At 35.1% G+C, this 25,915-nt stretch overlaps 1 protein-coding gene across 3 annotated transcripts in view; it reads right to left on the bottom strand.

The window, feature by feature from the left end:
• Epha6 (EPH receptor A6) overlaps positions 1 to 25,915 on the bottom strand; it is a 918,005-nt gene that overhangs the window by 246,389 nt on the left and 645,701 nt on the right. For all 3 annotated transcript variants that reach the window (XM_026787030.1, XM_013353099.2, XM_026787032.1), the window contains 2 exons: positions 25,243 to 25,313; positions 20,940 to 21,065 (listed from right to left, as the gene is read on the bottom strand). In XM_026787030.1, the coding sequence (XP_026642831.1) occupies positions 20,940 to 21,065; positions 25,243 to 25,313 (197 nt within the window). The remainder of the gene's footprint in view (positions 1 to 20,939; positions 21,066 to 25,242; positions 25,314 to 25,915) is intronic.

The following is a 25,915-nucleotide window of genomic DNA, read 5'->3' as shown; positions in this document are numbered from 1 at the left end:
AAAAAAAACAGTAAAAATTTAACAAAATGTCCTACCCAGTTGTGAAGTCTATGAACCATGACAACAACCAGCATGGCTCAAGAATAATAAGTGTTCCATAGTGGTGCACATACATTGGTGCTTACTAACAGCTCTCTTTTTGTATTTTAAGACCCTATCAACCAGAAGGAAACCATATCCCAAGGAACAAGGAACCTAGGTAACTTCTTAGTGCTGATGTATCTATGGTTATTGGAGGAGCATCTACAGTCAATAATCTACTAAACCAGTATAATCCCCAACAACAATCTATAAGCATCTGTCCTTATAACAACAGATAAGTGTAGTCTTCATCAAGGAAACTCTTCTTTGTAACTAACAGAAACCACCACAGAATACCACAAGCAATCAAAATGCAGAGTTGTGGAACCCAGTTCCAACGCATCCATCTACAAAAATTACTCCTGTTGCTAAGGTTCAGTAAACACTGAGGAAGAGGGGTTTGGAAGGATTATAAAAAACCCAAAAGATCAAGCACTTTGCTGTGAGGAATTTTGTGTCTACTAGTACTATCAGAAACTACATTCATACTATCTTACCAATGTGATAAGTCAAACATGAGCTGAACAAGCATGACAAAACTGAGCATGCCAAACTGGATGGGAAAATGCCATGAAGTCTTAATGCTAAGCAAAAAACTGTGAGCAATTGAGGAAAGCTGGGAGTGGGAGAGGTGGTCTTTTCTAGAGGATAGCATACCAACTGGTTGCCCATGCCAAAAGGTCAGCCCTAAAAACATAAAACACACATGCAGGTACATTATATGTACTTTACATGTTATATTTAGGAATATATATGTATATTCAAGAAAAAGGAAAAAAAAGGTGCCATGAATTTAAGGGAGATGTGGAAGTCATATGTGAGAAGAGTTTGGGGGAGTGGAGGAAGGGGAAGGGAGAAATCTTATAATTAAATTATAATCTAAAAAAATAAAAACAATAAAAATTAACAAAATGTATCTAGAAATCTCTTAACTATCCTAGAGTAAAAATTCATTACATTATCCAATCAAAATCATTGAAAGCTGATGAGATTTGGTGAGAAAAACAAAACCAAGCATTGACATACATTACCTGGAAGAAACTCACTTTAACATTCCTATGCTGTGAGAGTGAGTAACAGTGAATCTACTTACACAAAATTCTGTGTAAGTATTCAGCAAAGGCTGGCAAAATAGGTGACAAACAATGATGAAAGGATGATTTCATCAAGAGGCTGCAATTTAAAATACCCGTATACCACACATTGTGGCATCTTAACACATAAAGGGAATGTTAGCAGAATGTAAGTGTGAAAAGAATCAGGGATTCTTAATCTTTTTCCACCACGACCTCCTTCTGCCTGAGAAAGTTTTTACTCAACCCTGGGTGTACAGGTATATGATAGGTGAATAATGAAGCTGAATACATTTTACGTAGAAAGAAGTGATTTGTATTGGGGATCTAATGAATTACATGATAAGAATATAACCATCAGCTTCAAATTTCTAAAGGAATAGGCTTCAAATGATGTACTTCTAAAGAGTATGTGAGATAACTGATTTTTTAAAAAAGAAATCAGCTTGATTTAATTAGTCATTCTAAACTATGGTCATTTATGAGTGTATTATATCATGTCCCTTAAATGTAACATACAATTTTTATATCTCATTCTAAAACAATCAAGAAGTCAGATACACCTTGGTGGAACTGAACGCTGACATCTAATTGAGAGCAAATCCTTGCTTCCCCGGTCTCCTAAACCACTCAAAAACTTCGAAACCCGAGCTAGGCTCTTGCTAACATCCTGTTGACATACTAGTTCTCCCCAATATGAGTGCTTCATTATTTAAAGGAAAAATAGGCATATCTTATTTACATAGAGTGTGTTCCAAGCAGATTTTGTTGTCACAGTCATTATGTCACAGTTGGCTCTGCAATTATAATATTCCATCCTCCCCAGAAATTTCTTAAGTAGTAAGGTAAACAACTCAATGTAACCTCAGGAAGTTCCTGAAACACAGCAGATTCATTAGGCCCTTCCTTACCAGAGTAAGCAATAAAAGTTGCAAAGAAGTCTCTCAGAGGAGCCACACTACAAAGATTTTGAGTCCAGACAAGCTGCCTGAAAAAGGTTAGACAATCACCTGACAAACACTCTGTATCCTGTTGAGCTGCCTGCAGGCTGTGCAGTGTGTTCCAGGTTCCTAGCTTTTGTAAGCTGTCACACATATTGATGAGGGCTTTCATGACACAATTGTCTTTGAGTCATTTCGTCTTCTGTAAGTGACCCTTTACCCATACTCCTTACAATAATCCCAATGAAACTCATTGTTCCACCAAGATGGACTTTATTGGTATCCATACTTTGGCCTATTATGGGCTCCATATCTGAGTTGAGTAGATGTGTGTTTAGTGTCTCCCAGGAAATGTTTCGTCATGCAACAATACTAATAGTGTTTACTAACCAGAACATATTGACTAGTTGAAATCAGCATTAAAATCCACCTTTAATATGCTTATTCTTTTGCTAGTTATTTTTTTAAGGCAACACTTCCACATAACCCCATCTTGTCAACTATATTAAGTTATTATATTGGTAAACTGTCCTGTGCTGTGGCTCACTGAGAAAGTGGCTCTAGACATGAGGCTGGCACCCAGAATTCAGACCAGCAATGTTTATTGTGTCCTCCAAGTCTTGCTGTTATAAGTTAGGCTGTCATGCTGGCTTTGTAGTGGGGAAAGGTTAGAGCAGAAAATAGTCCAAGAGCAAAAACATCGTGCTTTTGAGAACAGATGGAGGAAGAAAACATTTCTGACAAAGATTACTATTTTTTATATCATGATATAACAGTGCTTGTCACACAATGGAAGAGAGAAGCCAGCAGCCCCTTCATGGAGAGAGTGCATTGCTCCACCTGGTCAATTTCAGCAACACTTCCACAATTCCTTTTCTATTGAGGGTATCAGCTGCTACCAGGTGGACTCTCATAGCCATAGTCTTCTTGCCTTGGGATATGTTGAAAGAGAGCAATCCTCTTCATACTGAAAATTATTTGCATTTCAAATGTTGGTCTGCTTGATAATCTATCAAAATTGATTTTTCTATTCTGCTATCAGAAGAATCATGGCAAAAATAAAATATAATGAAAAGTATATTTGTGCCTGTTTTCTTTGTCTGCTTTGCAGGAAAATGTACATAAAGCATGTACTATGTCTCTATTAGCTTGTGTTACCATCTTCTACCTGTTTTTCATACTGTGACTGACACAGAGAATTAATTTAACCTTTCACTGAATATCTTTAGAGTAAATATATTACTTGTCAAATCTACATATTACATACATACAATTATATGCATATATTCTTATCTATATACTCCTTTCAGTAGACATACTTTTATATTAGCTTAAAGATTTTCCCATTGTCAATTATTACCACCTTTAATGCTGACAAATTTCACATCTATATTTACTGCTCAGATTTCTCTCTTGAAATCTGCACATGCCATAACACCTGGAAGTCTCCAGAGGGTCATCTCATCGTCACCTCCTACCTCATTTTTCTCAGAATGCCATTACAAAATGCTACAGAGTGCCTGACTTAAATAACAGAGATGGATGTCTCTTCTCACCATTTTGAAGGGTGGGAAGTCCTAGTTCAATGCACTGGTTCTTTCAATTCCTGGTAGGACTTTCTTTCTGTCTATTAAGTAGCTTCTTTCCCCTTTAAATGTCACCTTTTCTTTTCTTGCTGCTCATGAGGAAAAAAAAATTGTTCTCTCTGTTTTGAAAAGGCCACTAATCCTATAAGATTAGAAACTTGCTTATGATTTATTTAACCCGAATTACTTCCTAAAAACAATATCTTCCCCCAAAATCTAACCTCTCACACTGGAAGTTAGAACTTCAGCACAGGAATGTGGAATGGGCACAATTTAATACATAGAATGTCCCGCAACATCTTTTCCTACTTTATTTCTTAATTTGGTGTGATTGATTTAATTATTCCCCCTTACTCCAAAGATAAACACATCCAAAAATCCTTATCATAAGGATAATACAGATAATAATAATAATCTTGAGACATACTAGGTAACCCCAATAGGTCCAACGAAAACACAAAGGTTCTTATAGGAGAAAAGCTGAAAGGAAAAGTTACATAAACATGAAAAAGAAGGAAGAGAGTTAAGCAGTTTCAAGAGGTATAGCATTTTTTGAAGAAGGGGACCTTTAGAAACTGGCATAGGCAAGGAAGGTCACATGTTCCTCCCTCTGAAGGAACCTGGTCTGCCATCAGCCTGAATTTAGTTTAGTGTGACTAATTTGGCATTTTTGACTTCAAGAACTATAAAACAAGCAAACCTGTGAATTTCTCTGACAATGCATCGATGGCAACTATTTTAGGGTTGAACACAAAGTAATTCTCACATCGTGGGTTTGGTTTTAATCTGAATGTCACCCTTGAGGCCTTGGTTTCTCAGTATTGTCTGGAGCTCTCTAGTCTTCCTCCACAGTTCCGTCGTCATTGCCATTTTCTGCTCCACTGTCTTTCCCCTCTGAAACTTTTTAAAGACATTTGCCTTCTTGTTCTTCTGACATCAGTCCCTATGAACCCAATGGGAAGGGATGTTACTGCGTGCTCCGGTGGAGGCGCGTTCATGATAGTCAGCTGCGTGAGTATTTGGAGGTCACACAATTCTTGAGTCACTAAGGCAGCACAAAGAGCCTCATTTCTCCAAGGATGAGATCCTTGCATTGGTGCAAATAAAACTTTTTGCAACTTAGTGAAACAAAAAACCAAGAGGTGTTTACAGCATTTGTAACAGAGGGATTGCATTTGGAAGCGAAGATGCAATGATGGAGAGACGGCAGCCATTTCATAGCTGTACTGGTCAAGACGTGTCAAGTAACAGAAAAACCAGGGTTTTGTCAAAATGAATTGCATAATAATGTTGATTTTAAATATCAAATGTGTGTCCTAGATTACCAATGAAATGATATTAGACGACTTTAGCAGCAGTTAAGTCTTTGCGTAGCTTTAATATAGTAAATGTTTGTATTTAAAACTGTATTATTAGATCATTTCATCTTAAGCTATAGAAAATATTCATGGAAAATCACTATCACCTCTGTAAATTGAACCATAATTCAAATTGAAGACACTTTAATGTGACTTTACGTATTCTCTAGAGATAACAGAAAGATCTTCTAATAAAATAATTGGCATTAAAAGTTCATTTTCATGTTAACATTACATTTTCACTAGTATAAACTTTATGACTTTAGTTAAAATTTCATTCAGTCTATTTGTCTCTCAGAGATGCTCATCATACTTTAAAAGTATGCCTTATTATTTATTAAAAACACTTTTCACTGAGACCTACATTATAATGTATGCCACTATTAATACTTCTAGGAGGGAAGTGAAGTTTCCAACAAAGCTACAAATGCTTCAGTTGTAGGAAACAACCCAAATTCCATGGTGTAATATGCAAAAATACATAGCAGTATATAGTTAGATTGGATACATCAGTCAACAAACCATTACTTTGAGCTGTGTTTCAATAAAATATTCTGTTTGATTACTGCAATCAACTAAAATTTTGACCAATTTTAAATTTCAAAATGTTGCTCTATATGGACTTATATTCCCCTCAGGTAAACTAGTGTTAAAAAATTATGAATTGAAATGGATTTCAAAGTAAAAAAGGTATTTGTTAAAGTTATAATCTATGGCATAATAAAAGGATGCATATAATATAGTAAGCAATGAATATAGAAATGTCTTCATTATAGGCAGCAAAATATTATATAGACTAATTGCCACTTTGTGAAAAGAAAATATAAACTTTAGACTTGGAGAAGCAGGAATATGTAAGATTAATGAATACTAGAAATATAAATTTAAAAGTAACTAAATAATTGAATTTACAGATAATCATTTTCAAAATAGATTATCAAATTTGGCTATCAATCCAACAGGTTCAAAACTCTAACATAGGAAATGATGAAAAATTATGACATATTAATGCTTGAATTTTCTTAAATACTTCCTTGATTTATTATATCACCTGGACCCTTGGCCATAAGAAGCAAATTCCAGTTGTTTAGTCAGATAATTTTCAGTGTAGCATGCAAGTCTGGACCACTCTTTATATCTTTATAGTGAGTAGAAAGCAAAACCTGGTTTCTACTGATGCAGAAACAGAGTAGAACTCTGGATAATCTTAGACAAACATTGTACATACTGCAAAAGACAAACTCTTTTTCACATCAGTTTTTCTCTGAGAAAGATAATTCCAACATTATTTTTAAAAGTCTATATAAAATTCTATATAAAAGTTGGATATATCTGTTCTTGAAATATGTTTTTTTAACTTGCACCAAACTTCAAATCTGGATATCAAGGGTTGTTTGTTTATTTGAAGAAAATAATGTTAAGTATTGATGTTGTTCAAAACATTTACATAAAGATTTAATTTTCTGTTCCTAATGAAGTCTGGTTTCATAATAGAGAATTTTCTAGGAACTTCTTTCATCTAGTTTTAATATTGTTTTTACGATGCTTACGTTTTCTTTTTGATTCATTCTCTCACCATTTTGGCTTTTTTCTTTTTCACACATGTTATATTTTTCCTCAATGTGTTTTGTCACATTTAAATTTTTTAAAGTATTTTCAAGAAATACATTTTGCTTTTATTTTTATATTGTTTTCTATTTTACTATTTTTATTAATTTTACCATTTATAGACTTTATTTCCTTTTTATTTTCTTTCTGTTTTCATAAATAGTGAAAAAAAATTTAGTCTTTTTAAACATAAAATAAGTATGGTAACTCTTTGAATATATCTTTGAAGTATCACTAGGTTCATTACATAAATTTTTATTTCTTTGATTGAATGATTTTTTTGAGACAGTTTTACTCTGTAACTATGCTTCCCTCAAATCTGTGATCTTCCTGCTTTCTGCTGTCTCAGAATGGAAAGAAATGACAGTCTCATACCACATTCCTAGCTCCATATCCAAAACATGCAGTGTTTTCTGTATTCCTTCTTTCTAGGAGAGTTCTAAACTATGTTAATTCCAATAGTTACTTATAATAATTTATATAATCATTAAGAAAATAACCCAAACATTAAAATGTTATTAAAGCATTGTATCTGCTCTTATTTATTGGGGACAGTGTGATATTACAACATCTAGTTATAGCATGTACAAACTGGGGAGCCAGTGTTTGCATCTTCATATCACTTCTTTACATTTGAAACCATCAAGCTTCTCTTCTTGATTTCCGTATAAAACGTATAATATAAACTGTGAACTCTACTACTGCTCTTTCCTTTACTTCTAATCTCCATCTATCCTGTTTCCCTGACCCTTCTCAGTCTCCAGTGATAACTAGTCTACATTCATACCGATGACTTTTACCTCTACCCATGTGACAGAATACGTGGTACATATTTTTATGTGTCTATCTTACTTCATTAAACAGGATGTCCTAAAGTTCCACCCATTCTGATATTTTAACAGGAATTTTTCTTTAGGGCTGAATAGTATACTGCTCATGTATTTCACATTTCTTTGCTGAAAGCCAGTTTCATTGAAGAGAATATGAGTCTGAAAATTTAGGCTTATTATCCTTTGACTATTCATCAAATAAAAGTTTGATATTTATATTATCCATGTACACTGGACTCATAGATTTTTTTCTATTTTAACCTATTACTTATTAAAGAAAGTATAATAAAAATACTTTGCTAATAGAGTTGTCAGATTCTAATTTCACCACTAAGACAGTTTTTGCTTCATATTTTTATCTATTCTTATACATTTTGTGTTGATAGGACATAGAGCTAAATTTTAGAATTGCTAGCTTAAATGCTGAATGGTACCTTAAAATTATTAAGATACAAGTCACAATTAGCATCTTAATCTTAAACACAGCCCTTATATATCCAGGAAAGTTTGATGTTTACTAATATAGTCTTATTTGTTGCCTAATTTTCTATGAAATAATAAGGGGTAATTAGCTATTGGATATTGCTTTTAGTGCTATATATAAATTAATTAATTTAACCAAGCGAGTTCCTGAACTGTGAAATAAATAGTACTAGTTTTGAGTTTATTTTAATGATCTGTTAATAAAAATAGTAGCAGTTAATTGCAGCATGCTTAGAAGACAGCCACATATTTAGGAATTGCAGCCAGAGACAAAGACATTCTTCCTTATAATATGTGCTCTGACTGCTCTTATGGTTGACATGGGTTATTGATAACCTTCAGGCTATAAGGAGTAGTATATGGAGTTGATGTAGGATTCCCCTCTGTATGCTGTGAATATGTTTTATTATTATTAATTGATAAAGAAGCTATTTTGGCCTCTGGCAGGGCAGAATATGGCCAGGTGGAAAATCCAAACAGAAATGGGAAAGAGAGAGAGAGAGTAGGTGGAGTCAAGGAGATGCCATGCAGCTGCTGAAGGAGAAAGATGCCAGATCCTTACCAGTAATCTACAGCCTCACAACAATACAGAAATTAAGAATGGGTTAATTTAAAATATAAGAGCTATCTAGGAATATGCCTGAGTCACTGGTCAAACTGTGTTGTAATTAATATAGTTTCTGTGTGATTATTCAGGTCTGGGTGGCCAGCAAATGAAAGAGCAGTCTCTGTTTACACGGAGTACAACACTTGAAAATTCTCACTATTCTAGCATTTTAGAAGCATGATACTGAAGTACAATCTTTAAATTTTTAATCCATTTAAAACGAAAAGAAGCTATGTACAACTCCAAACAGTGAACTTTCTGCATTTTCAGATGGAAAACATCAATCATCCCAACTAGTGTCATTTGCCATGTTTGAAGAGACATAATTGGCTTAACTCTCTACCTTAATATCTATAAAATTACCTCCCAAAATTATATTGACAACATATAGTTATGCTTATTATATTAATAACTCATGGAGTGACTAACAGATGTACAATTTCCTCAGTTAAATCATAATTAGTTTCATAGTGAAGTCAAAGCAATGAGACAAGAATTTTAAAAACTTAAAATGAAAAAGTAGGAAATGGCTTAAAATCTGAGGTTTGTAAACTAGAATTTCTGAACCTTAGGGGTATCTGATGGCATGTACCTTATACTACAACAGGAGCAGACAAAGATGCTAAGTGCCTGCTGCTTTGATGTTTCTCTTCTTTAAAATGATGAGGGACCAGATGATTGCTCTGGATTTCATTGCAGAATATCATGAATAATAAAAACACGACAGTGTTCATGTTAGTAAAATAAATAAAAGCTGTGTGTGGCATTTGTCGTAGAACACGTGATTCCCTTTTATTAGAAAAGAAGCCAAAATGCAGAATACATTTATTCCACATATTCACAGAAAAGTCTACTTGAGATATTTAAGCTACTAGTATTTCTTAAAATAACAACCTTTTGCTCTGTTTCTTTTATCTATTATTTTCTTTTATGTTTTATTTAATAAATGTAGGATGACATGCTTTTTAAACGAGTACTTAGAGTTCCGCATATCAACTTGATTTTAAATGTTAAATACTTTTCATTGTTTTAGAAGCAAAGCTGTCCCTCAGAAGACACTAAGACACAACTATTCTGGAGAAAATGGATTCATTAAAAAGGCATGCACATTCTTTGGCCACCTGGCTAAGAAGGAATAATTAAGCCTTCCTTTCCTATAGTAGCAGAAAATGACATCTGATGATCATGAGCCATCATGTTAGAAATCCTAGCACAGAGGCTTAAACATTTTATACACATGTATACAATTATTAGGAAAGTTATCCTTATATTTTAAATATTGATTATGATGAAAAAGTATTTAACTATAAAAGTAATGCTCACATATGTTGGAAGATGCTACAATACTTATATCCAAAATAAATTTAAAATATCTAAGATACGGGGTAGCATAGGTAACAATTTTATTGAGAGCACAGGAAAGATTGTGTTTATGCACCCTAAATAATTCTTGGTGGTAATATGAATTTTTAATTATACTTTCTCTTACATCATTTTTACTCTGAAAAACACAAGAATTATGTTCACAGTTTTTTTATTTAGTAACTCCGAGGTAATGAACCTAAAGTTAGATACTATGGTGATCACACAATATAAACAGGAAAGCTGCTCAAGCACAAGAGGAGAATGGAAAATAATATAGAAAGAAAAATTAAAAGGGCACAAACTTATTAAACATGTGTGTGAACTGATATGCACATCCAAAGTATCTGAAACTCACTGTGGACAGAGTGATCATATCTATTCATCCGCATCAGTAAAACTGCAGCTGTACAGTGTGACACGTAATCGTATCTGCCTACTGTCACTATTCTGCTGACGTGAAATTCTCCAAAGTAAGACCAATCCTACCCTATACTCCTACACACATTTGAAGACTACACATATCCTCATAGTCTTCATTTTCCACAGCTAATTTATCTGTAGTTCTTAGCCATTCCCACCTGTCAAAATTTCTGGATGCTTCATCACTATGGTCACCTTCCTCTAGTGTATTTTTCTGAGTCTTTTTAGAATGGGACCAAATATTTGAATTTTTTTCTAATCAATACAGAATATACAGAGTGAGCATCTTCCCTGCTGAGACTTGATTAGTGCAGCAGGGATTCATGTTTGCTTTTGAACAGCTGCCATGTCCTCTGGCTGGAGAGAGCTTCCCACAGGGCTATCCTCAGTGGGCGATCTCAGATAAACTGCTGATATGTCAAGTCCATTTCTATACTAGGCCAGCTGACTTTATTATGCTCAGTACAATATCATATTATATTTTATGCTTACTATAAATATATACATAAATATACTATATGTGTGTTTACTCTATGTTAAAAACATATTTATATGTTTCTCTCAAAATATTCTTAATAAAGTTTTAATTGCAGTTCTGTATATAAAATCCCCCAACTTTCCATGTCGTTTTCCTCCTCAATTAGTTCAATGACTATAGTTCTTTTCCTTTCCAGCACTGTCTTGAGTGCTTTCTGCCTTGCAAACGTATCATGTGACCTTAAGATAGCATAGACCTCCCAATGTAACAATAATTCAATATTCTTTCTAGCTTATTTTCTTTATTTAGATAACTAGGTTTGCACTATGGGAATTCTCTACTTATTGATTACCACATTCATCCTTTATAGAGTCCCCAGTGGTGAGTTATACCGACCAACATGGTAACTACCACACAAAAATCAAATGTTATAATTTAGTAAGTCCAACCTTTTTCATATTTTTTGGCATTTTAATAAAGGCAATGAGTTAGTTTTTATTTTAGTTTTCACCTCTCACTCATATTTCATCCATTTCAATGGCAGTTCTGCTAACTTCTGGAATGATGGAGATAGCAGCAAGGCAGGTAAATACCATAAATATCTGTAGATTCTTCTTCATTATTTTCATGGGGAAGTAAATAAGCTCACAGGAAGAGAAGGCATTTCTGTAACGACTGTTGGAGGCTGCAAGTACATGAACAGTTTTTGTGATCCACTGCAATATCTTGTCTAGATGCTAGAGCTCTGGTCTTCTGCTCCTGGCAGCAACTTTCCCCACTGGGTTCCTTCTTTGCCTCATCTTACTAGGAACATATACCTGTCTTTGACTTTAAGGATTTTAAGATTAGAATTCATTATTATATTAGCATATGTTACAAAGAGAAAAATAAAAGAACTCAACGAAAATCACAAAGACCACATTGTATGTTTATAACATATCTATTATATAAACTTATAAATAAAACAGTAAAACTTTTTAAATAAACAGTAAAACTATTTTAAGTGGCCTCCAATTTTTCCCAGCCATGCATGTGCACCTATTTATAAAATGACTGTGCTCTCTGATCAAGAGATAGAGTTCTCCTTCTCATCTTGTGAAATCTAGATTACCTTTGGACTTGCTTCGACCAAGTTAGCATGTGAGAACAATGATGTGGGAATTTAGAGCCAAGACCTTGAGTGACGGCACAGCTCCTTCATCACCGCCATAGAACGCTGCCACTACCCACAGCTCAGGATCAGTAGATGGGAGATAATATGGAGTGCTTATGATCTGGCTGTCCTGAGATGTTCTAGACAAGCCACCTAACAGTAGCACCATTTAAACCACCAGTCACTGTGGCTGAATGGTGACCTTGGGATAAACTAAAAGAAAATACTCCCAAGTGCTTACAGAGACAAGTCCAAATTGTACAATTATGAACAAACTAATTAATTATTATTTGAAACCATTTGGTTTGGGGATGGTTTGTTTCATAGCAACCAATACTTTAACTAGACAAAAATTCCACAAACGCCATTAGTTAAGCACAGAGACAATTAGATCGAGGTCAAAAGTATCACTATGGGAACAATAAACTAATTGCCTCATGCTGGGCAAACTACAGTATGACATAAGCAAATCCTTTAAAGAGATTTATAGTCTTAATTCATACCTCATAGCTTACCAATATAAAATGCACATGGTCTCAATGGCATTGTAAAATAATTATGTAGTACAAACAATCTCACACTTTACAAGAGAGACATGTAGCGCTAACATCAATTTTTATCTAAACTTTCTTCAAATAATTCTAGCATCTACAAAACACAAACTTCAAATTGTTTTCAAGTTTAAAAACGTGTAAGAGATATAGCCACATGATTACTGTTTTTGCAAGGCCTTCACATGCATTTTGTAAGGCCAGCATTGTGTATCTGTTGGCTTTAGGAGAAAATCAAGTCTGGGGATTATTGAGCTTCTGTAAAAATGGGACCTAAAACCCCTGGATGCCCCAGATAGAAGGCCACCTCAGCAAACCCTCAATTATCATACGCATCGCAACAAAACCTTGAAAACAGGTGTAAGGAAGTGGGGAAAATCCTCCAAACTCATAAGGAAGGTCTTTGGAGAGAGATTTTTCTGGTGGGTTGGTCTGATGAACCTGTTTATGTCTGCACTCATGCTGTTGGTCTTCCCCTGTTATTCATCTTCTGGGTAAGTCAGAATAAACTTGTAAGCATCCCATGTGGTCTAAGACTCAGTGTTGGCTAAAGTTGGGCAGAAGAAGAAAAAGTATTTCTGAGGAAGCAGGTAAACTCAAACACCATGCCTAAACACGATATATTATTTTATGTCGTAGGCAGATTTGTATGTAAGGCAACACTGGCCCCTACAACCTGGTACTTATGTCCTATGCAACATTTGTTTTCAAGGTTGGGTGGCCCTGGAATTTCTAGACAACAGAATATGGCAAAATTGATATAATGTTATTTCTTTGATTGTTTATAAAATAGTATGGCTTCTGATTTACTGAGAAAGCCTCTTGTTGGCTTTGACGAAGGTAGCTGCCATATTGGAGAAGACAACACGGCAAGATTTGGGGAAGAATACATGGTTAGAGATGGTACAGAATTAAGACATTCTATGCCACAAGTCAGTTCCTGACAATAGTCGCTGTTGTGAGTCTAGAAGTCACTTCTCTTAGCTGGGCTTCCAGTGTGCCCACCGCATCTTCTGTCCTCACTGTAATCTTGTGGGCCTCTCTGAAGGAGCAAAGTCATGCCTAGATTTCTGCCCTATGGTAATTGGAAAATAGTGAGTGTTCTTGGTTTCAGTTTAATGAAACTTTTTAATGATACATTAAAAATGATACATTTTATAGATCAATAAATAACATATCATGGAAATCCAAAATTAAAGTTGTTATAGGACAGAAAACTTGAGCTGGTGCCTAACTAGAGTCTTTACCCTACTCACTGGTACTGAAAAGTACACTTTATGCTACCATAGTAGAAATGTAAACATAAACCTGGCTTTAAAAAACCCTTCAATCTACAATAGTGACCTTCCAGATTAATAGTGGCACACCAATTATGGGAATAACCAACCCATATCTGATATCAGGCCCACTCCATGAGATAGCACCCATCCCTGGCACTGTTTGGGTGTTCAAAAACCTAAGATGAAATAGGCTGGGGATCCAGGGGAAAACCAAATTCCATTATTCTATAGCAGTAAAATGACTCAGAATGACATTCTGGTATTACTGATAGATTGGTTTTTCCTCAAGCATCATCAGAGAAGCTTCCTTCTGTAGTAGATGAGATCAAATACAGACTCACAACTGAACATTGTATAGAGCACGAGAAACGTTGGAATACTCAGTCCTAAATTGGATATCAACACTTAAGGGCTTCAGGAACCCTACAGAAGAGGAGACAGAATGATTGTAAAAGCCATAGTTGATGGATGACTCCGATGAAACAGTGTCCTCCATACTTGACAAGACTGCTGCACATATCACAGAGATTGTGGCAGCATGCATAGGGGCTGTGCAGATTCAAGACAGCTTGGGTTCCAGCACTGGGTGGGGAACTAGATATGAACTCCCCTTTTATAACTAAGAAGCTATGTCCAATCAACAACTGCTTGCAAGGGAACAATTAGTTTTCTCCAGTGTAGTCTCCCTGGGTATATAAACAACACTTCAGATCAGGCTCTATGCTTAGCAGCAGAGTACCAACATAAAATACACTCACTGGCATTTTTATAGATTTTTTTTGCCTCATTTTGTTTATTTTGTATTTTTTTAATCTCTCTAATCTTTTTCTCATATATCATGGTTTCCAATGTTTTATTTTTATGGGTTTAAATATGTGTGTATGTTTCTTCTGGCTTTTCTTTTTATGCATGTTTGCTTTTAAAGAAAGAGAAAAAAAGTATGGAATTGTATGGGTAAAGAGGTGACTAGGATCTGGGAGTAGATGGGGTAGGGGAAACTGAACAGAATATATTATATGAAAAATTATTTTCAATAAATAAAAAAGAAAAATTTTGTATACCATATGGATATTATTTTTATTGGTCTTAGATTTCAAGAGAATATCATTCTTATTTCCTTCTGTTTAAAATGTAGCCATCCTTCCAACTCTTTTTAAAGCATTCATTTAAAAATGAATCTGAGTTCTTTAATTTCACCAAATACTTGACCAATATTCAAATGAGAAGAAAAAGTACTGGAAAAATATCTAAGAATTAGTAAGTTCTTATTTCTTTTATACAAAATAAATACAAACTAAATTATCTATGTAATTTTTCTTAGGAAATTGTGTATTTCAATAATAAAGCCAGTTACATAGAATAATTCTATAATTTGACCTGACTTGTCAGGTAAATTATTCATCAAAGCAATGTAATGATAGTTTATAAATATGTTTTATACATTTGTTCTTTCTGATTTAATATTTTATACAAAGCACATGCATGATATATTATTTTGTTTGTATCATACTTTAATGTACTCTTCAGTAAGAATTTTTTAAAATGTGCATGTGTGTGTGTGTGTGTGTTTTTTTTTTGTGTGTGTGTGTGTGTGTGTGTTTTTTTTTTTTGTGTGTTTGTATAGGTCAGAGGACAGATTAGGGGATTCAATCCTTTCCTTCCACCATGTTGATTCTTGGGACTAAACTCTGATCATCAGGATTCACACAAACTGTCTTTACCTACTGAGCCATTGCACTGCTCTCCATCAGGATCTTTGTTGATAAGAAAATAGGTATAATCACTTAAAATGAATACTTAAAGTAGCTTCTTCCTCCCCCAGAGCCGTTTTTACTCTTACTTAAGTATGTGTGATGTGTGTTGCCGGGAGAGGTGTGCATGTGGAGGAAACAGGAAATCCTTCAGGAGGATGTTTGCTCCTTCCAATACGAGGGTTCAAAGAAATTAAACTTGGATGTGAAACTTGCAGCAGGTACCTTGATGACCCCTAAATAATTTTATGTTCTCGATTTTTCATTTATTTTCTAATTCAATATCTGCTTATTTAACAAATATTTTTCAAATGACTAATGTGATGAAGCAGTTTCTAAGACTGAAAAGTCACCATGTAAAATAACAAATATACATCAAATGAACCCACAAATACTATGTAGAATATTGAGTTAGAGGCCAACAAAATTTACTTAAGGTCTATCACATTGATATATAGTTCTGTTTTGGGTAGCAAACTGGTTGACTGTGTGTCTGTGTGTGAGAAGTAACTTGATATAGTAGATTTACATAAATAACTGAAACAAATTTTTCTTTGTTAAAACCAATTCATCCTGTAAGTTTATGGCAATAATAAAACATAGAAAAATATAGTCTTTCAAGATATAAAGAAATTTAAGAATTTGTTTTGATTAAAAAGAACAAAAAGGGCTTGCTATGGTTATAACTTAATATACCAACAATATAAAATTTAATTTTAATTATTAATTTTCAGTTAACTGCAAATCAAAAGCATTCCATTAATAAGGTGAATGTGAAAGTATTGAATGTGAAACCACCCATGGTGGGGATTGTATCATAATGTATGTTGAGACTGAGCAATGAGTAGTATTCTCAGACATCAGAATTACTAAATATTTTCAACCTAGTAGAATTGTTCCCATGCTTATTATTAGATGTCTGATTCTTCTGTACTTTCTTGAATCTCTACTACTTCCCTAATCCTGAGAGACAGTGGTTGTTGTTTATAGCCCATTATACAGGTAAACAAACCAAATAAAGTCATTAAAAGAGAGCTAAATTAGTGAAGGTGACAGAAGAAGTTAGCAGGTGTTGTGACTCAAAAACTGATTTTGTTTGAGTCATATTATCCTTGGAAAACAGAAAAATCTCATCTTTTATTATATAATTTGATAAAGTCTTGAGGTTTGTGATTCAAAGTCATTGACAGATCTGCCTACTAGTTATTAAAAACTTTTTAAAAACTTCACCAATATGCCCTCAATCATAAATTATTTATGTTGGTCAAACCAGAGCATGGGAACAATTCTACTACATCAAAAATGAATGTAGTAGTTATGCGATTGTAATATCTAAGAATATAAGCCTTTGCACAATCTCAAAATAAAAACTTGCTCTGTGCTTTTCAACTAAATGTGGAGGATTTGTGGGAGCCTAGGCAGTTTGGATGCTCACTTTACTAGACCTGGATGGAGGTGGGTGGTCCTTGGACTTCCCACAGGGCAGGGAACCCTGATTGTTCTTTGGGCTGACGAGGGAGGGGGACTTGATTTGGGGAGGGGGAGGGAAATGGGAGGCGGTGGCGGGGAAGAGACAGAAATCTTTAATAAATAAATAAATGGAAAAAGAAAAAAAAATAAATGTGGAGGATATGCACTATAGTTACTGGTTTCTTCCCAGAAAAGGTGATCCATGATATTTGTAATGCTTCCTATTGTACTAAAAGAAGTGTAATATTAATACTACTCTAATATGTAGCAATGGGCCTAAGAATTTGAGATCTCTGAAAATAGAATAAACTTGATAGTAGAAAGAAGAGGCGAGTGGTGGCAGTTGAGGGAGTGGGGCTAGGGCATTAATACAGGATTAAAGTCAGCCTTTTGATAGGTACAACAGAAAGGGCAAACAGTCCTTGAACATTATTCAGAAGGAGTTAGTGTTGGGGCACTCCCTTCTCAAATCTTTTATTGTCCTTTCAACTTTCTTTTCCCTGCTTGCAGCTGATTGCAGAGAAACCAACATTTAAAACTTCTGACTTTCTACAGGAATAGAAAAACATAGTGACACTAAGCTGCAAGAGGGGTCTGATAGCAGAGGCAATAATGAGTTTGTATAGATAAAGGGATAGAAGTGAATGACAGGAGGATATTGCATTGTCACTGTGGCTAGGGAAAGAAGGAAGGTCACATGGAAGAAGGGTGGTGCCCTGTGGGCTTAGAGACACAAGAAAGACGGTTTTCAATAGAATAATGTTTCAAAATTATAGAAATTCCACTCAGAAAGGCTTTCTCATAGTGGTACAGGTTTTCTTCTTACCTGAAAAAGAGAAGGCCTGACTGTGATTAAATTTCAGTTTACCAGGTTTTTCATTATTTCAAAATATGTGTACAGTAATGAAGTAGCTTGTACTGCACTTCCTGTTTACTCAGGAAATATATCCTTTTGGGGTTTTTATGGATCTAAAGAACAAATAGTTATAGTGGCAGGTTTTCTTAGTTATGATAGAAGGTAAATTAGGTTCAGAGATTTGGAGTCATCAAGACAGAAAAATTAATGGAGTATTTTCTTTTAATATGCCAAATACAAATGGACTAGACATTGTAAATGCAATTCTTACCTGACAATCGTTCTTATTCTTTATAATTTTATTACACTAGAGTTACAAACCTTTCCTTTTCATTTAGAAAAAAAGGGGGAAATATTGTGGAATAATCTTTTTGTACACTGTGAAGATCTGCCACTCAGATTGACTTAAAAGAAAGCCAAATGGCCAATAGCTAGACAAGATTTTGGGTCAGAGAGGATGCTGGGAACAAGAAGGGTGGAGTTTCCAGCCATACAGAGAGGAAATAAGACACACAAGAGGACAGGCCAATACTACTAGTCACATGTCAACACATACATGAAATAAATAAAAACAGTTAAGTTATGCAAGCTGGGTAGAAACAAACCTAAGCTACCTTTCAAGCTTTCATAGCTAGCAAGAACTCTCCATCTTGTTTTTTTGGGAGCAGACAGGCAGGGCAGAAACATCTGTCTACAAAAAGATATATTTTGATTAGGACAAAGGAGTCAAACTGAAAATTGAACTTCTTCACATCATTTATATTTCAAATACTTGAATTTATGTCTCAATATAATGATTTCAGACATTGGCATTTAGTTTATACAGAGGAGAAAAGACAGAAACCTACTTCTACTCTATCTTGAAGGTGCTAAATAATGTGGCGTTACCGCGGGCAGGTGAGATGGTTCAGCAGGTGAGAGAACATGCTGAGCAGCAGAGCCTGAAGACCCGAGTTAATACCCAAGGCCCTAAATAAAGGATAGTTCTGATGCTGCGTATTTGCAATCTCAGCATCCCCATCGGCAAGATGAGAAGCAAACGCTGGAAATTAGTCTAGGATCAGGAAAGGCAATGAATCTGGAGCACACAGGGTGGCAGAAACACTAGAGAGCAGGCCTCAGCAAGATGAAAGGGGTAAAACTCCAGACAGCGTCCTCTGACCTTCACAGTCATGCTGAGGCAAAATATACCTGCACACACACACACACACACACACACACACACACACACACACACACACATCCATAATACATACAGACACAAAAATCACGATGAAAATAACGATAATAAATAAAAGATATTAAAATTTAAAGTTTCAAGTACTATTTTGTATGGGAACATTGAATGGTGGCTATGACTCCTCTAGCCTCTTTTCTTTTAGATTGCTCCACTTTCAACAGAACAAAATCCAAGCACACGCTATGAAACTGAATATAATACACACTGAATATTATACACATAATATCAATTATGTGTTGGGCTTCTGTAGTTGTTTACTCAGTAGAAGATAACAAAAACTTCAGTTCTTTTCTAAGCCCTTCATCTTTCTAATAGGGAAGTACTTTCTATGAGAGCATAGATGTGCAGTGGCAGTTTTCAAAGGCACACATGGCTCTGGAGAGAACCTGATGACCCAATGTGTTTGAGGAATGGAGTGCCGTCAGGAAAAATTTTTTCCTAATAGCCCATGTTCATGGTAAGTACTCATATTCAATGATTGAGAAACAAGATTACCTTTGGCATGTGCTATGCAATCACAGAGATAGAGCTTGTGTTTAAAAAAAAAGTTGAAGGTGGGTTTCAAATAGCATTGCCATCGCCTTAGAACTTCTAATAATTTTTTTTTAACAAGGGACCCCCATTATCATCATGTATTCAATATGGAGAACTATACAGCCTGCTAAGTAAGACGGCTTTTAAAGGAGTGAAATATAATCAATTGCTTTCTTATGGCCTTTGAGAAAACACCACTTGCCAAAACGACCACTCATGGGCTTGTTCTGCTTTCTGCAAAGGATTGCACACATGCAGCATCTTCAGGAGACTAGTCACTCCACAGAGGATGTAGTTGTGTTTACTCTTTTAAGACGCTCTCTCATACCATCTGCTTTGAAGATACTTAATGCAGTGTTTGTTATTCCTAAACTTCACTGTGTTCAGATGATAGTATTTGATGGACAAATCAGTGTGTTGGAGATTCCTAGGTTATTGCCTCAAAAGCAAAGACAAGTGGACAGAACTTTCTTCCTCCTCTTTTAGTTCGAATGGTAAGTGAAGCCTGACCATGTAGAAAATCTAGGACATGCTAGGAGAAAGTATAACAAGGGATAATGGAGCTCACCTCTTTGCAAGACCTGCTGAAGGAAATCTCTTCTGTGAAAGAAAGCCTGCTTATCTTGCATCAAAGACTTAAGAGAGGTATTATTCTTTATTCTCAAGGCTCTTTGCATTAGCATAGTTTCTCCTAGCTAATGCACACCATAAATTCTTGTGGGGTGCTTCACCATAATTTCTTTAAAACCAGAATAGCTGAATAATGAAAAGTTCTGAGTACTGGAGATTTGCACATAGGAAGCATTATTAATTTGCATGAATATGATCTAAAACTGTATTGAACAAAATTTTACTTTCGATGATTTTTTTTAGAACACTCTAAGTCTTGTGTAGCCTCAAGGTCATATTTATGAACACTAATTATAGTATAAGTCTATAGATGCTGCAACTTGAGTAAATCTATAATAACCTATGACAAACTCCTGAAATTGCATTTTCAAAATAAATTCCTGAGGCTCTCTTGCTTCTCTGTAATTTATCTTCATTATGAAACATACTATAGAAGGTGAAAATAACTTTTGCAAATGTTCTCATTATTTGAGAACTGAATATGGACACGTCTGTTTTTAAGTAAATAATTAAAAATTAGAAAATACTTTTATATCTTAATATTTTCAATGATGAAACATGCTAAGGTTTAAAATATTATGTCTATGAACCAATTGAAAAGGTGTAAAGGAATCATTATTTAAGAGTGTAGTATTTATGTTTACCTGCTCCAATAACTCTCTCAATGCGAATTCTTGAAGGATCAATCTCTTTTGCAAATTCATGGACTGCTAGGGATGGGTCTTCATAGGTGTCTGGATCAATGTATGTTTTAATTCCTGGGAATCGCACTGTAACAAAATATAAGATTGATTTAATTTAAGAATATTTCAGTAGGCATATATCTTATGAATGTATAAAGGTGGGAGTGGCATACTGAGGTAGTGACTTATTAATTACTTAAGTTTCTCTTTATTTCTCTTTCAGGCTGACATCTCCACAAAATGGAAAACAACAGAGGGATCCCACTGTGCATAAATTCTCTCTCATGCTCTGCATCTTGACTGCTACAAATTGAACAGCCATTGCCACATGATCCTACCTCAAGTATATATTACCTTATTATAGGTCCAGAAATTCAGAATCAGGTAACCACAGACAGAATTCTCTGAAGTTGTGAGCTTAAAATAAATCCTTCCTCCTTAAGAAATCTAATGTAAAGAAATGGGAACAATACTGTGACTAAGCTGGACCATGTTGTTCACAGGCTTTGGAGATGGTTTATAAAAAGGATCTCAAAAAACTCTGGCAAAAATTCTGGATCCGTAAGGAAAGTCTAATTCTATTCCTGGAGGGAGGTCAGAAGACCAGAATACACACAGTAATGCTACGAGTAAAGGCTGCATTCATAGAGTTTCATATATGAAGAACTCTATTGGAAATCTGACTAAAGACCTTCATGTTACGTTGTGACAAAGAATTTCTCCCATCTTTTGTCCCTGCCCCAGTGGAAGGCTGAATTGAAAGGCCACAAAAAGTGAATATGGTAGAAGAAATGTTAAAGCATTCCAGGAAGGTCCTGACACAGTTGTACTGGCTGCTTTTAGTCATTATTTATGGTGAAAACTATGAATTTAAAAGTAGAAGGGTTTAGAAAAAAAATAACCTCACAGTTTGGTCAAAAAGAAGTAAGTTTAAAGTTAAATACAAGGAGGGTGTGGCAGTTAAAGAGATTAGAGCCATTAGCACTCGGGAGGCAGAGGCAGGCGAATCTCTGGGAGTTCGAGGCCAGCCTGGTCTACAAGAGCTAGTTCCAGGACAGGCACCAAAGCTACAGAGAAACCCTGTCTCGAACCCCCCCCCCCCCAAAAAAAAGGGTGTTGTGGATTTGCCTTTGGAACAATAAAGTAAGCCGTGAACACTTCAGGACTGAGCAGGATTCTACCCACGTCCAACTCAAGAGTTTAAGTGTATACACTTGAAAGATATTTCTTAAGAGGAGAGATCAATTGGTGTACACTACTTACCTAGGAAAATCTCAATGGTTATTCCCTTAAGATTTATTTCACTTTTCTCAGTCATGTAGACACTAAGAGGCATCTATACTCATGGTTCAAACTGGCAGAAGATCTTAGCATTATTCACTAATTCTAATTTTGAAAATGATGATGGGTAGGGTCATAGAATCTTCCACACAACTTTCAAAGAAAGCCTAGAGATCCAGGCAATGTGTAGAAGATTTGGTACTACTGTGGCAAGCCCTGATAGGATAATATATAAAGCTATGGTAGCAAAGATAAATATGGAATAAAGATCCCAGGAAGTTACAGATTCTGGGAATATGAAACTTCGGTTGAGAAAGATTATTAGCAACCAGCAGATCCACCCCAGGAAAGTGGTCAAGTGTACTAAAAACAGGGAGGATGTGATGCTCAAGTCCTTTGCAGCTTATATCATTCCACACCATGACCTGAATCCTAGACATGAAGCTACACGATTTAATGTTTACTCTGATTTGTTTGCTTTGTTCTCCCAGACCTTATTTGGTATTTCATATTCCTGGCTTTTGGAATGAGAATATTGATTGCGTATCTGATCTATCTGGTCCCTGTAACTCTGCCCTCAAAGGAGACTTTGAACTTTTCAGCAATGCTGAGTTATTAAGACTTTAAAAAAATGCATTTGATATTGTAAGGTGCACATGAAACTTTTGGAATGGGGGCAGAATGCTACGGTTTAAGGAGACAGATTTAGATGTCAAGTTGAAGGAAGGTGGACTCATGATGGCTAATTTTGATTGGCAAATAAATTGAGAAGTGCTTTAGGAATTGATAAAGGTCTTCTTTGGGTGTGTGTAAAGATGTTGTAAGATAGTTGTCATTAAAGGAGAAGACTTCCTCCAATCTTTGTGGAACAATCCCATGGACTAGGGTGTGAAATGGGAAAAGGAGAAAAGGGTGAAAAACCACAGCCTAGGAAGTCTTTTCACACTATGCCTCCTCCCTGCCATGAGTTGAATGTCTCGGCTCTGTCAGGCCCTCAATGTATGAGACCTCTGAGACCATGAGCAAAAGAAATCTTCGCCCTGTAAGGAGTTTTTGTCCACTATTTTATCACAGTGACACACACATATCTATGGCATAATACAAAATAAGTGGATGATATTCGGTGCTGTTACACCTCAGGATAGAGAGCCAAACTAATTCATAATCAAGTAGAATGTTAGTCTCATGTTCTTACAGGAAAATCATAAAAACAAAACAAAAAAAAGAGTGAGCTTAGAAGAGACAATATGATGTTCATTAGTAGCTGTAATTTGCTTCATTTATTATTTTGTGTTCACTGTCTTCATTTATTACCTTTCACCTATGTCTTCTTAGTGTTTTGATATGCACAAATGAGAAAATTAGCATTTTTAAAAATAGTACCAAGAAAGAATATTTCCAGGAGTATGTAGACCTGAAATTGATTCTGAAATTTTATGCTTTTCTTGAGTTATCACAGTTTAAATGTGAGGAGAGAAGAAAGAGTTTGTATCTCTATTTAATATTTAGATTTTCATAACCTCTATGTTATACTCAGAACTTAATCATAGTTATAATATTAAATTTAGCTCTGATTCTGCTAGACAATTAGTGTCAGCTAATCAGATATATGGTCATGCTGAAAACATTAAGGACACATGAAAATACCATTACTAACTCACACGTAATTTTCAAAATTAAGCTATTTATTTAAAGTTATAATGCATTCCTATACAATAACTAGATAACAATGCTTCATCTGTGAAAATGCAATATATGTAATATTGTAAAATCCTTGGCCAAATGAATTCCAATTGTGAATATCAGCTTACTAATTTAATTCATCCCCTGCTTTCTTAAACACTGGTTTCTTTTGCTTCACTTCCTTGGTGCTTCAGGTTATTTTCAATAGGTCTTGCTGAGCCCATCTGCTGTAGTTTATGCTAATCTGCTGCTTGGAAAGCAGATAATAAATACCTCAGAAGCACTGTTTCCCTCTGCACCTCGGTACAAAAAGCCCTGCCGTGAATCTTAAGGTTGCCCAGCATTAGTTATTCTTCCAGGTGTCTGCATCCAAGTTTTTCAGTCTGTTTACATTGTTCTGAGGTCATTTCAGGCCAGGTCTCTAAGGCAGATGGTTTTTAGGCACATTTAAAAATTATAGGTGCCTTTGAATTTTCCCTAAACCATCTCAGAAATTTATAATATCTTACTTAAAACCTCTTCCTGTCTTGTGGGGGAGATATAGATGAGATGGGCATTTTTTTTAATCTATATTTTTTTGCTTAATTTAAAAACAAAAGGGAGATTTAAAAAGTAGAACAAGTTGTTCCTTATATTATCTCTATACTTTGGTTAATTAAAAAACATCACTTTCTTGTTAGTTCAGTGTCTCACAATAGATAAACTGTCTTGAGAAGTAGCTTGCAATTTGGAGGTGAAGGTGGAGGTGGGTGTTTGGAGGAGAGAAGGGCAATTATCAAACCAACTATAGTTGGTAATTACAGCTTGCTGAGGAAGAGATCTCCAAATGAATATAACCTTGTAGTCAGCACAGGGCTTCATACATATTCTAAGAGTTAAAGAGCTGATATACTTTTATAGTGCTAATGAATTGTAAATTGCTTTGTTGTATGATTAAATGACAATCTTCAAAAATGGAATAAGGGTTCTTCAACATGTCTGTATAACACTTTACTAAATAAAACTGACTCACGCTCCAGAGCCATTGTGATGGTAAATAACTATACATAATTAGTCACCACGTATTTTTAGTAAATTCAATTTGTTGGGTTCTCCCACAAGTATTGAAGAAAAGGTAATGCCATTTAATGAGAAGCAGGTGCAGTTTCCACCCTAAACCTGGAAGCTAGATGAAACCCTTAATGCCAAAAGGTTGGAAATGAATGTTTCGCTTGTTTGCTTTCAGGGGACCCCAAATTTGAATGGAGTCCTAAAGATTCCAGTAGGATATAGACGGTGGCAGAACAATGGCAATACTTACGGTTGCCATTCTGTAAGTGTGTTCTTCTCTTCTCTTCTGATTTCATTTTAGCCTTTATGTACCATTGACACCTTACAGAAAAGAAAACAAAAGCTTACTCAAGAATTATGTAATATAGGAATGCAAAACAATTAGGGGCCTGGAGAAATGCCTCCGTGATTAAGAGCACTTGCGACTCTTCCATGCATCTTGAGTTGATTCTCAGATAGGGCTCACAAGTGCTTGTACCTCCAGGTTTAGGAACTGTAACACCCTCTCCTGGCCTCCATGGATACTTGAACTTATATGTAACTTACAATGAAAAAGGAAATGCAAAAAAAAAAAAATACAAAACAACTAGATCCCACATCATCAACAGATGGGTTCTTGTCTATCTTTATAAAGACCCGCTTAGAATATGTTTATAATGTGAAAATGCCTCATATAATTCTTCGATATATATCAAAATTAGCACCAAATATCACGGTCAAAAGACTGATTTAAAAGATAAGATTCACATAAAATATTTTGCCATCAGCCCTAAACATCGGTGTCTCGAAAAACCACCATTGTTTTTTTAAGTATCAAAATACAAAAGATTTTGAATTAGAATCTCAGAAATTTAGAAAATTAGCTCTATTTTCAATGCCAGTTAGCATGGTGGCTTCTTTCTTAAAAGTTGAAATTTTTTTTT

This window comes from Microtus ochrogaster, chromosome 2 (genome assembly GCF_000317375.1).
Source record: "Microtus ochrogaster isolate Prairie Vole_2 chromosome 2, MicOch1.0, whole genome shotgun sequence".
NCBI lineage: Eukaryota > Metazoa > Chordata > Mammalia > Rodentia > Cricetidae > Microtus > Microtus ochrogaster.
The sequence above is the reverse complement of the archived record's forward strand: the minus strand, read 5'-3'. Positions and strand labels throughout refer to the sequence as shown.